At 71.6% G+C, this 11,113-nt stretch overlaps 3 protein-coding genes across 4 annotated transcripts; 1 reads left to right on the forward strand and 2 right to left on the reverse strand.

The window, feature by feature from the left end:
* Positions 1–953: 953 nt before the first annotated feature.
* Positions 954–2,688, forward strand: SNX21 (sorting nexin family member 21). 2 transcript variants are annotated; one of them, XM_088523665.1, is made up of 3 exons: positions 954–1,021; positions 1,305–1,911; positions 2,017–2,688. In XM_088523665.1, the coding sequence occupies exons 2-3, from the start codon at positions 1,315–1,317 to the stop codon at positions 2,683–2,685; spliced, it is 1,266 nt and encodes a 421-aa protein (XP_088379791.1). In that variant the 5' UTR covers positions 954–1,021; positions 1,305–1,314; the 3' UTR covers positions 2,686–2,688. The 2 variants fall into 2 exon arrangements, with proteins under 2 accessions (XP_088379791.1, XP_088379792.1); XM_088523666.1 differs by having other exon boundaries at positions 1,305–1,806.
* An 829-nt stretch (positions 2,689–3,517) lies between these two features.
* On the reverse strand, positions 3,518–5,232 carry ACOT8 (acyl-CoA thioesterase 8). The gene is made up of 6 exons (XM_088523667.1): positions 5,147–5,232; positions 4,939–5,075; positions 4,363–4,588; positions 4,058–4,215; positions 3,740–3,931; positions 3,518–3,674 (listed from the first exon to the last, which is right to left on the reverse strand). Exons 1-6 carry the CDS (start codon positions 5,230–5,232, stop codon positions 3,556–3,558), a joined length of 918 nt encoding a protein of 305 aa, XP_088379793.1. The 3' UTR covers positions 3,518–3,555.
* Positions 5,233–8,399: 3,167 nt separating this feature from the next.
* Positions 8,400–10,790, reverse strand: NEURL2 (neuralized E3 ubiquitin protein ligase 2). Its single transcript, XM_088523639.1, has 2 exons — positions 10,118–10,790; positions 8,400–8,512 (listed from the first exon to the last, which is right to left on the reverse strand). Exons 1-2 carry the CDS (start codon positions 10,788–10,790, stop codon positions 8,400–8,402), a joined length of 786 nt encoding a protein of 261 aa, XP_088379765.1.
* Positions 10,791–11,113: the final 323 nt, after the last annotated feature.

Here is an 11,113-nt window from a genome sequence, read left to right on the forward strand (position 1 = left end):
GCCGCCTGGCTCTGCCCGGCCTCTTGTGCCAGAGGGAGATGAGAAAAAACACCCAGAGCCTCAAGGAGCCTGAGGATGGGCGCAGAGCATCGGGCTGCTGCCTTGGGGCACCCTGGCACCAGAGGCCTGTCCCAGCCTGGGGACCCCACGGTCCTGCCTACAGCCAGGGCAGTGCTGTCCCCATGCCAGCGCCGGGAGCACCGTCCCCATCCCTGCCCAGGCAGCACCAGGTCCCCAAGGTGGCACAGGCTGCACGGGGGACAGAGCCGGCTGCGGCTGGAGCGATGGGAGCAGCTGGGCCAGTTCCTCGATATTAATAGACATTCCCAAGGAAGCAGCGAGGAGGGAGCAGCCCTGGCACTAAATAAGGCAGGGCCAGCACCTGGCATGGGATGGCAGCCGTGGTGAAGGGCCCGGTCAAACCAGGCGCATGGCAGGGCCAGCCGGGGGCATCCGGAGCGGCTCCAGAGCGGCTCCGTGCTGGGGCAGCCCAGGCAGGTGCTGGTGCCAGTGCCGGTGCCGGAGCTGGGCTGACGTGGGCTCTGCGGACCCAGACAGCTGCCCCAGACCAGGGCAGCCGGAGCTGCCCGGAGTGGCTGTGCTACGTGGTGTGAGCCCAGCTGTGCAGCACCGCGCTGAGGGGACAGTGCCAGGCCATTCCAGTACCGTGCCGTGCCAGGCTGTGCCATGCTGTGCCACGGGGTCTGTGCCAGGACAGCCCAAGCAGCACCGTGCCTGGCTGCGCAGCACCGTGCCAGGCTGGGCTGTGCCAGGCTGGGCTGTGCCAGGCTGCGCAGCATCACGCCGGACTGTGCTCCGGGCCGGGCCGTGCAGCGTCACTCCCGGCCGGGCCGGGCCGGGCCGTGCGGGCTGGGGCGGCCGCGCCGCCGCCGCCGCGATCCGGGTTCCCGGCGGAGGCGGAGCCGCGCGGGGAGGATCCCGGGGAGGATCCCGGGACGGGCCGCGGCGGAGCCGCCATCGCTCGGCGCGCGGGGCGGCCCGACACGGCCCCGGCTGCGCGGTACGGGCGGGCCGGGCCGGGGCGGCACCGGGACGAGTCGAGGGGTCCCGGGGGCGGGGGCGGTCGGGAGGGGCGGTACTGGGCCCGGGGCAGGGGTGTCCCGGGCTGGGACGTCCAGGGTGCGGAGTCCTGGATTGGGGACCGTGGGGTGGGGTCTCCCGGGAAGGGAGGTGCCGGGATGGGGCGTCCCGGGCTGGGGCTGTGCCGGGACTGGGGGTCCCGGGCCCGGGATGGGGGACTGCGGCGGGGGCTGCGGTGCCCCCGGCTGAGTCCCCCCCCGCAGCGTGGCCGGCATGGCCGCCCGCATCCTGCACCGCCTGCGGCACGCGCTGGCCGGAGAAGGCGCCCGGGAGGAGGCGGCGCAGGGCCCCGCCGAGGCCGAGGACTTCCCGGAGAGCTCGGAGCTGGAGGACGACACTGAGGGGCTCTCCACGCGCCTCAGCGGCACCCTGAGCTTCACCGGCCACGAGGAGCAGGGCGACAGCGACGACGGTGACGACGAGGACGACGAGGGCGGAGAGGAGGCGCCCAGGGAGGGCGCTGGCACCGAGGACGGAGGCAGGTGGCGGGACGGGCAGGGGCGGCCGTGGGGACCTCCGTCCCCGCTGACGGCACCGTCCGTCCCCGCAGAGTGGGGCGTCGCGGGGCGTCGCGGCGGCGGGGGGCTGCTGGCCCGGCAGCTGCAGGAGCTGTGGCGGCGCTCGCGGAGCAGCCTGGCGCCGCAGCGGCTGCTCTTCGAGGTGTCCAGCGCCAGCGTGGTCAGCGAGCGCTCCTCCAAGTACGTGGTGAGTGCGCGGGGCGGCCGCGGCGCCGCGGCCCCGGCCCGGCCCTCACCGCTCTCTCTTCCCCCCTGCTGCGCGGACGCTGCGGGCGGCTCAGACGAGCCTCAGGTAACGCGCGGGGCCCGGCAGAGCCCCCGGCGCCGGCAGGTCCCGCTGCGGCGCTGCCGCCGGAGAGGCCGCGTCCCGGCGCCTCACGGCCGCCTCCGCCCACAGCTCTACACCATCTACCTGATCCACTCGGGCCGGTCGGACAAGGCGCCCGCTGCCATCACCCGGCGTTACTCGGACTTCGAGCGGCTCAACCGCCGCCTGCGCGGGCGCTTCGGCTGCGACATGGCTGGCGTCGCCTTCCCCAGGAAGAGGCTGCGCCGCAACTTCACCGCCGAGACCATCGCCAAGCGGAGCCGGGCCTTCGAGCAGTTCCTGTCGCACCTGCACTCCATCGCCGAGATCCGCCGCTCCGCCGAGTTCCTCGAGTTCTTCCTGCTGCAGGAGCTGCGCGCGGCGCAGCGCCTCACCTGCACCGGGCTGTACCGCGAGGCGCTGGCGGCCTGGGCCAACGCGGCGCGGCTGCAGGAGCGCCTGGGCGCCTGCCACTCGGGCCGCTTCCTCGTGACGCTCGCGGGCCTCGCCGTGTGCCACCAGGAGCTGGAGCAGCTCGGCGAGGCGCACGGCTGCTGCGAGCAGGCGCTGCAGCTGCTGGAGGCGCAGGACAGCCACCCGCTGCTGGCGCCCTTCCTGCAGGCCCACGTGCACCTCGCCTGGAAGGTGGGCAAGGACAAGCGGCGCTCGGAGGCCCGGCTGCAGGAGCTGCAGGACGCGGGGCTGCCGCCGCAGCCGCCCTCGCTCAAGGAGTGTTTGATCAAGGAGGCCCTGGACTGAGCCCCCTACGTGGCGATCACGGCGGCGTCGCAGTGGTGTCACACGTGGGGACGGGGCACGACGCACAGCCAGGGTTGCGGGAGGCCCGGCGGGATTTCAGGGCTGGCCTCGCCGGGCAGCTGCTGCGCCAGCAAAAGCACCTTCCAAAGCCGGTTGATGGCCCCGGGAGGAGCCAGCGCCTCCATGCACAGGAGCTTCTAGGGAATTGTAGCTGGGATGTGCTGGCACCACGGGAAGGAACAGGCTGGCTCCTGGCAGAGGCCAGGGCTCTTGCCAGGAACTTCTCATAAAACTTGGATAATAATAGTAAGAAAGACTTTATTAAACAAAGTCTTGCTAGGAGGAAGCAGAGGGGCTCCTGCCGCCTCTGCTCGGCTTCACTTCCCCCAAGGCTTCTGGCACTGGGCATGGATTGGCAGGAAGCCCTGGAGCCTCCCAAGCCGGGGGTGGGAAGTGGCTGGTTCCCCTCTGCCCTCTGCAAGAGTCCCCGTCCTGGTGAGGAGTCCCGTGGGGCACGAGGGCAGGGGACGCACGTGGCCCTGTCCCCTTCCCCTCTGGGGAAGCTCCCTATGGAGCTGGGCACAGTCACAGCAGAGTGGGGACAAACTCCAGAGGACAGAGCTCCACGTGACGCTTTATTTAAGGTAGGTGAGGGGTGGCGGAGGAGCGTAGGGCCGCGCACTGTGCGGATACCAGTCAATAAACGTTGATGCCACTGCAGCGAGAGCGGGTCCACGTCCCCGCGCGCCGGGCGAGCCCCCGGCCAGGCACTTCTCCCCACGGTCGGGCCGCGTTTCCAGCACTGCCTCCAGCGGGGCCGGCGGACCCCTCGCACCGGAGGTTCTGGCAGAGCCACCGCCGCCTTCCTCGCTAGAGCTTGCTCTGCTCGGGCTTCTGCGCCACCCTGATGACGCCCTCCTGCGCGCAGGTGACCGCCAGGACCCCATCCCTGCGCCACAGCCGCCCGTGCACGAGCGCTCGGCACCCGCCTGCAACGAGGCCACGTCAGAGCGCGGCCCCGCGCGGGCGCCGCGCCGGCCCCGCGAGCACTCACCGGCCCAGGGGCTCTCGCACTCGTAGAGCATCCAGTGGTCGGCTCGGAAGGGCGCGTGGAACCACATGGAGTGGTCGAGGGACGCCATGAACTTGATGCTGTGCTGCCGGTGGGGGAGCAGGGCCGTGCCCAGGAAGGCGTAGTCGGAGATGTAGGCGGCCACGCAGCAGTGCACCTTGGGGTCGCACTCCCCTGCGACGGCACCGCAGCCGCGCGCTCAGCGGCGGCCGCTCGGGGGACAAACCTGGGCCCCGAGTCCCGCGCGGTGACGAGGCCGCCTGCGGCACCACGGCGTCCTCGGGCCCGGGCAGCACCTACCGATGTAGCCTCGTGCCCGCACCCAGAACAGGTGCTTCGGCTCCTGCTCCTCCAAGCAGAGCATGCTCGGTGGGTTCACGGGCTTGATGTCAATGGGCACATCCTTGGCTTCGATCCTGTTGAGCCGCTTCCTGTACCTCTCTGCCAAGTTGGGATTCCTTGGGAGCAAGAGAGCAGCAACGTGAGCGCCCGGCTGCAGGCGGGGGGCTCTGTCCAGCTGTAGCTCCCGCTCCCCTGCCGGGAGCATCCGGGCAGCTCAGAACCGCTCCGGCCGCGGTGCCAAGGGAGCCCCTGTCCCTCCTCACTGCAGGAACGTGCTGATGAGCTCCTCCTGCGTGAGCAGCTCCTCGGGCGGCGGCACCGCGGGCATCGTGAACTGGTGGCGCATGGGGCTCTCCTGCTCCAGCTGGAAGGAGGCCTGGCAGGTGAGGATGGGCTTCCCGTGCTGGATGGCCTTCACGGAGCGGACGGAGAAGCTCCTGCCCGTGCGCGTGCGATCCACCTCGTAGAGCACCGGCACCTTGGGGTCCCCTGCAGCGGAGAGAGCCTCCTGCCGTGGGGCTCTGCGCGGGCCGGGGCCGCCCGGCCGAGCTGGCGGCACCGCCCGGGACGGTGCCACAACCGGGACGGCGCCGCAACCGGGACGGTGCCGCAACCGGGACGGTGCCGCAACCGGGACGGTGCCGCAACCAGGACGGTGCCGCAACCGGGACGGTGCCGCCGGCTCCTCCCTGCAGCTCCCGGCCCCGATCCGCGGACCCCCTCATCCCCCGCCCGCCCCCCCCCCCGCTCCCGGTTCTCCGCACCCCGGTCCAGCCGCAGCCCGGCCCGGGCCCCGGCTCCCCCCGGCGCCGCTCCCAGGCCCGTCCCGCCGCGCCCACCTGCGCGCACGAAGTAGCAGTGCAGCGAATGCGCCTGCAGCTCCTCGCCCACGGCGCGCGCGGCCGCCACGAGCGCCTGGCCCACGATCTGCCCGCCGAAGAGGCGCTGCGTGGCGGGAACCCAGTGGTGCCGGCCCCTGCGGCGGCGCCGCCGTCAGCGCCGCCGCCAGCGCCGCCGGGGGCCGGGGCCGGGGGCCGCCGCGCGCACCGGAAGAGGTCGCGCTCGAGCTGCTCCAGGTTGAGCACGCTCGTGACCAGGACGCTGCGCAGGTCCCCGCCGTCCACCGCCGCCATGGCCGCGCGCTGCTCCCGCCTCCGGCAACGGCCGCGGGGGCAGCCCCGCCTCGCCCCGCCGCGGGGGCGACCCGCCCGCTGAGCGGCCCGCGCGGACGTCAATCACCGGGCGCGCTGAGCCGGTTGGACAGCGTCCCGCAGGCGGCGCCTCTGATTGGCGCGGCGCGGAGGTGGGCGGTACCACGAGGGTAAACACACGCGGTGGGTCCCCCCTTTCAGGGGTCGGTGGGGCCGTCTCGCTCCGCCCTGCGGTTCCGTCTGAACCGCCGGTGTCCCCGAGCCCGCGGACCGGACCGGACCGGACCGGACCCGACCCGACCGGACCCGACCGGACCGGACCGGACCGGACCGGACCGGACCGGACCCGACCGGACTGGGGCAGAGGGCGGCGGTGTCGGTGCCAGCGCTGCCCAGGCCCGGCCGCGGCGCTGGTGCCCGCGACGCCACCCCCCGCCAGTTCGAGCCCCGCCGCTGCGGGAGCCCCGCCGCTCGCGCTCCCACGGGGGCTCCGCGGTCCCCGTGTTCTCCGCCCCCGCGCGGCTGCCGGGGGTGCCGTCCCCCTTCCGCGGCTCCGCTCTCCAAGGGCATCTCGGGCTCCGCGGGCGCCCGTCGCCCTCGCGGCTGCCGGGGAGCGCGGCCGGGCGGGGGCAGGCGCGGAGCGGGCGCTCAGCGCAGGGCACCGAGTACCGCGACCCGCCCGCGGCTCCGGCGGGGCCGCTCGGGGGCCCGGGGAGGCCGCGGCCGCCGGCGGGGCCGGGCTCGCTGCGGTGCGGGGCGGGCGGCGCCGCGGGGCCCTGCTCCGTCCCGTCCCGCTGCGGGCGGCGCCGCGGGGTGGCAGCCGCGGCCGCCCCGCTCCCGGTGCCGCCGTTGTTTATCTGCTCGCGGCGGCAGCTCCCGACTGCTCGGGACGGGGAACGCCCCGCCCTGCTCCGCAGCTCTGTTTGCTCAGCGGGAACGGGCCGGGCCGCGGCGGGGTCAGGGCAGCGCAAACCGCCCCGGAGCGGCCGCGGCAGCAGCGCTTGGAAGCGGCAGCGCTGGGGGTGGAAGGAGAGGCGGGAATCCCGGGAGCCGGCAGCGCCGGAGCCCGCGGGACTCGGGAGCTGCGCTCGGGAGCTGCTCGGGCTGAGCGGTGCGGGGCCCCCCAGCCCGCAGGAGCCTCTCCCGGCTCGTGGGGACGCAGCGGCCGCAGCCGGAGGAACCGGCTCTCCGCGAGCCTGTGGCGCCTGCCCGTGGAGGAGCAGAGCTGCCGGGGAATTCCCTCTGGCCTGGGGTTTAGTAACGTGATCTGGAGATACCTAATTCCTCTGGATAAACATAGCGTCGTGTTTCCTAAAACACGTCGCCCTAGAGCTACGTGTTGCTGCCTCTCTGCGAGCACTGCTGGGGCTGCTCTCGGCTCTGCGCGGGCCCCGCTCCCGTGTGTCCCTGTCACAGCGCTCGCGCGGCTCCCGCCACAGCCTCGTGCCAGGCCCCAGCACCGCAGGGCTGCCGTGAGCTTGGCCAGGCCACGGGTGTCGGGAGCAGAGCCCGGCACCGGGATGCTGCCCGCCGGGACAGGCCCCAGGAGAGCGGCCTCGGCACGTGCCCGGGACGGGCTCCACGCGGAGCTGATCCACGCGCCCGTCCTGTTCACCTTCCCCCGCAAGCGCAGGAAATAAGTCACCGCAGCGTGAAGTAAACATCTTTCCTAAGAGCGAAACTGGTGCCGGGAGGAGCCCGGCTGCAATTTGCATTCCTGGGCTAGAGCCTCCGCCCTGCCACGACGCTCCGAGCTCTGTGCAGCCATGGGTGGCCCGGGTGCGGGAGTCCTGGCTGTGGGAGGCCCGGGTGCGGGAGGCCCGGGTGCGGGAGGTCTGGCCAGCAGCTCCTCGCTGCGCCCCGGTGGTTCCCGGGTGCCCTGGGCCCTGCTTTGGCACAGGCTTCGAGGCCACCGGTGCCTCCTCAAGGAAGGGAGCGGGGCTGAGACCCCAGCCCTGGTGCCAAGAGCAGCCCAAAGTGCGGCTGGAGCTCGAGGGCAGCAGTGAGAGCCTTTCTGAGTGCTGAAAGGAGGAGGGAAGCTCCCAAAACGCGGGAGCCCTCCTGTCCCAGCCCTGAACTATCGTGGTGTGACCTGCAGACCCCGCGCGTGGCTCCGCGCCATGATCTGCCCCGCTGCAGCCTGGGCCTGGGTGCCGAGGGACCTTGGGGCGGATGGGAACATGGACACGAGGTTCTCTCGCCCCAGAGCCCTCCTGCTGCTCCAAGGGGAGCCGGTGCCATGCAGGGAGGTCCTGTGCTCGTAACTGCCTCTGGGATGGGAAACTGCCACGTCACTCCAAGAAAAGTCCCCAAAGGAGCTTTCTGCTTTGTGCAGAATGGAAATGGCCTCAAGCTGCACCAGGGGAGGTTCAGGTAGATATGAGGAAAAATTTCTACATGGATAGAGTGGTCAAGCATTAACACAGGCTGCCCAGGGCAGCGGTGGAGTCCCCATCCCTGGCAGTGCTCAAGAACCATGTGGATGAGGCACTTAATCCCTGGCAGTGCTCAAGTACCATGTGGATGAGGCACTTAGGGACGTGGTTTATCAGGATGGTGGGGATCAGTTTACGGTTGGACTTGATGATCTCAAAGATCTTTTCCAACCAAATGATTCTACGAACCCCTGTGAGGACGAGAGAAGAGCCGCTACCCTGAGCAGGTGCTGCAGCCCTGCAGCATCATCCTCGTTGCCCATGCGGGACCTTCTCGGTGCTGCTCTCGGGCCGTGCGTGGGCTCCCTGAGCCACACGGCACTGCCTCTTCTAGAACCACCGTCATGGGCCCCGCTTGACCTCACACTGGGCGAGCGCCCAGCCCGGCCCAGCAAGCACCATCCTGGCCGGCACCAGCAGGCGGGAGCCACCAGTGTAACGTGCCGGGCACCGTGGTGCTGCCGGTACCGACACCACAGTGCTGTGGGGCCCACTGCGGTGCTGCAGGTCCCACCGCAGTGCTGGGAGTCCCACTGGAGGCCCCAACGCTCCCGCGAACGGCTTAGCCCCTGCTTGGAACCCCTTTATTGCTCTTCCTCGTACACGAGCCCCCTGCGCTCGCCCGTGCCCAGGACGGCCCCTGCGGTGCCCGCTGCCCTCCGTGCGCGCTGCCCCGTGCGCCCGCTGTCCGGCCGGACGCCGCGTCCGCAGCGCTCACTCCTTGCAGAAGGTCTTCAGCGGCGGCGGCAGGGCCAGGCCGTCGATGTCCAGGCGGTGCCCGACGTGCTGCCGGATGACGAGGCGGCAGAGCGTCTGCAGCGAGGGCACTGCAAGAGAGCGGAGAGCGCGCGAGCTCGGGGGCAGCTCCCCGGACGCTCCGTGCTTCCAGCGGGTGAGTGGCCCCGGGAAGGAGCGGGAGCCGCTGCCCGGCCCTGCTCCCAGCGCCCGGGCGCTGCAGCCACCCCAGCGCTCCCGTGTGAGCCCTTTGCTGGGGCCGGGGGCACGCGGCATCGCGGCACTTGCCGGTCACCCTCTGGCCGTGCATCCCTGCCCCAGGGCCGCCGGCTCCCGCGCTGCGTCCGCCTGCCAGGCTGCCTTTCCGCCCGCTCCCCGCGTGCTCGCAGCGCGTGCGAGGCCTCGGCAGGGGGGTGACTCGTTACTGCACTGCCCAGAGCGCCTGTTCCCTGCGGCCAGGCCGGCTGTGAGCCCTGCCCCGTGTCCCGTGTGTCCTGGTATCCCGAGGGCACCCGCACTCCCCCAGTTCCCCATCTGGAACTTGCATCATCACTCCCCAGCTTGCACTCCCCATCTGGAACACTTGCAGCCCGCAGGCCTGGGCTCATCCCGGGCACCCGGAGCCGGCCGGGCAGCGGCAGGGAGCCGCCTCCACAGATGCTCTTAGCCCTGCTGGCCTCTCCTGGGCTCCCCAGGAGTGTCGTGGCTCCGGCAGCTCCACTGCCCATTTCTCCCTTCCTCTCCACCAGTGGCTCCCGACCACAGCACACTGCACCAAAACTGATTTTTAAAGGTTGCGGAAGTGCTGCAGAAAGAGGAACAGCCGCAGGGAGGAAGCTGGGTTGTCCCCCGTACGGCAGTCAGGACGGTGGGACCTGGGGCACCGGGAGCTTTGCGGATCTGCCACGGAAGGACTTGTCCCGGGGTGCGGATCTCCCTCGGAAAGGTTTGTCCCCCTGGAGCCAAAGCTCCCGTTCAGCTCTCGAGGGCCTGGCCCTGAGGACGCGCCCAGGCGCTGGCGTTTGCCAGGGCTCATGGATTTATTAGCGCGGTCGTTTCTGGTGCCAGCTGTGGTGGCCAGGCCCCAGCTGTCCTGGTTCGTGTCTCATTCCACATTTAGCGTCTCGTGGTTTTTCGGATGTGGAGCTAATTAGCACCCATTAGCCTAATGATTGTAGGAGCCGGTGACCTGGTCCCATCCCCACCCTGCTTGGGGACGGCTTCCCCGGGTGCCACCACCACCAGGAGCACCTGAATATTGCCCAAGCACAGCCGGTGTCCCCGGTGCTCCAGGGGCTCCACAGTGGGCAGGGGGCCAGGCTGGAAGTGGGGCCGGGGCAGAGGCACTTATCCCATCGGGAAGGGCACATCCCATTGGGAAGGGCGGCGTGGCGGGAGGGTGTTTTGGCGCTGAGGATGCAGCTCGCTCAGCTGCCCCGTGCCAGCAGTGCCAGGGCGAGATGGGGCTGGGGCTGCATCCGCCATGTCCTGGCACCGGCTCCCTGTGGCTCCGGCCAGGCCCTGCCCGGACGTGGCTGTGCGGGCCGGTGCTGCAGCCGGTACCGGCTGCCAACCGCAGCCCTCGCCAAGGCACCAAAGCACTCGGTGCTGGAGCAGCTGCCAGAGCCGCCGCGCGCGGGGACCCCCGCCACGCTCCCCCCGCTGGGCCCTCCCCGTCGCCGGGAGCCGCTACCTACAGCCGTAGTCCACGTGGATGACGCGGACGCTCTTGGTGGAGGCGAAGACGTCCACGACGGCGTAGAGCGGGCGGGCGGCGGGCAGGCCCCGCGCGCTCGGCCCCATGTCCTCGCCGTTGATGACGATGTGCATGTCGGCCGTGCCGTCGGGCTGCGGCGCGTAGAGGACGCCGATGCGGCTGCGCCGCGCCGTGGCGGGCAGCACGTTCAGCTGGAAGAGGCTGTCGAGGAGGTGGCTGTAGCGGCCGGGGCGGCTGCGCCCCACGAGCGGGTCGCGGGGGATGCGCAGGTGCTCGATGCGCAGGAAGGGCTCGGGCAGCGTCCCCGGCGCGCGCGGCCCCGCGCTCGGTGCCACGCGGTTGTGGCTGCGGGTGATGGCGAACACCCACGTGTCGCCCAGGCTGACCAGGTCCGGCAGCGAGTACTCGGGCACCACGCGCAGGCTCTGCGGGTCGTGCGCCGTGAGCCCCACGCGCAGGTGCCCGCACCAGCCCAGCTCCTTCTCCTCGATCTCCACCAGGAAGATCTGCCCGGGCGCCAGCGGCTCGCGGCTGAAGCAGAGCCCGTGGGCGAAGCTCTCCACGCGCGTGGCCTGCGTGCGCGTCGGGTCGATGCGGACGTTGGCACCGTGGACATGGTGGAAGCGGGTGTCAGAGCAGCGCGGCGCCGCCATCGCCGCCGCCACCGACGCTATTTTTAGCCCCGGAGCCGGCGCCAGCGGCAGCTGGGACGGCCCCTCCGCCCCCTGCGGACAGGGACAGCCCCCCTTGCAGGGGTCCTGGTGCCACCGGCCCGCAGGGCACAGGACAGCAGGGCCCCGTGTCTAAAGTCCCGCTCGGTGCCCAGGCTAGCGGAGCTGCGGGGCCTGGTGCCACCCACGGTCTGTCCCGGGCTCTGTCTCCAGGGTGTCTGTCCTGGGCGTCTGTGCCAGGTTCTGTCCCCAAGCGCTCCTCCAGGCAGAGCCAGGCCATGGCAGAGCGCTGGCACCGGTACCTG

This window comes from Tinamus guttatus, unplaced genomic scaffold (assembly GCF_059628265.1).
Source record: "Tinamus guttatus ecotype Peru unplaced genomic scaffold, ASM5962826v1 Tinamus_guttatus_pri_ptg000194l, whole genome shotgun sequence".
Taxonomy (NCBI): domain Eukaryota; kingdom Metazoa; phylum Chordata; class Aves; order Tinamiformes; family Tinamidae; genus Tinamus; species Tinamus guttatus.

Bases quoted from the DNA above. Each gene is read 5' to 3' on its own strand.
- SNX21 (XM_088523665.1), top strand. From the start codon at position 1,315: ATGGCCGCCCGCATCCTGCACCGCCTGCGGCACGCGCTGGCCGGAGAA. The intron at 1,912-2,016 runs GTAACGCGCGGG...CTCCGCCCACAG, and splicing joins GCGGCTCAGACGAGCCTCAG to CTCTACACCATCTACCTGAT.
- NEURL2 (XM_088523639.1), bottom strand. From the start codon at position 10,790: ATGGCGGCGCCGCGCTGCTCTGACACCCGCTTCCACCATGTCCACGGT. The intron at 8,513-10,117 runs GTAGGTAGCGGC...GCTCTCTTGCAG, and splicing joins CATCCACGTGGACTACGGCT to TGCCCTCGCTGCAGACGCTC.
- ACOT8 (XM_088523667.1), bottom strand. From the start codon at position 5,232: ATGGCGGCGGTGGACGGCGGGGACCTGCGCAGCGTCCTGGTCACGAGC. The intron at 3,932-4,057 runs GTAGGTGCTGCC...GTGCCGTCGCAG, and splicing joins GCGGGCACGAGGCTACATCG to GGGAGTGCGACCCCAAGGTG. The intron at 3,675-3,739 runs GTGAGTGCTCGC...GCCTCGTTGCAG, and splicing joins GTGCGAGAGCCCCTGGGCCG to GCGGGTGCCGAGCGCTCGTG.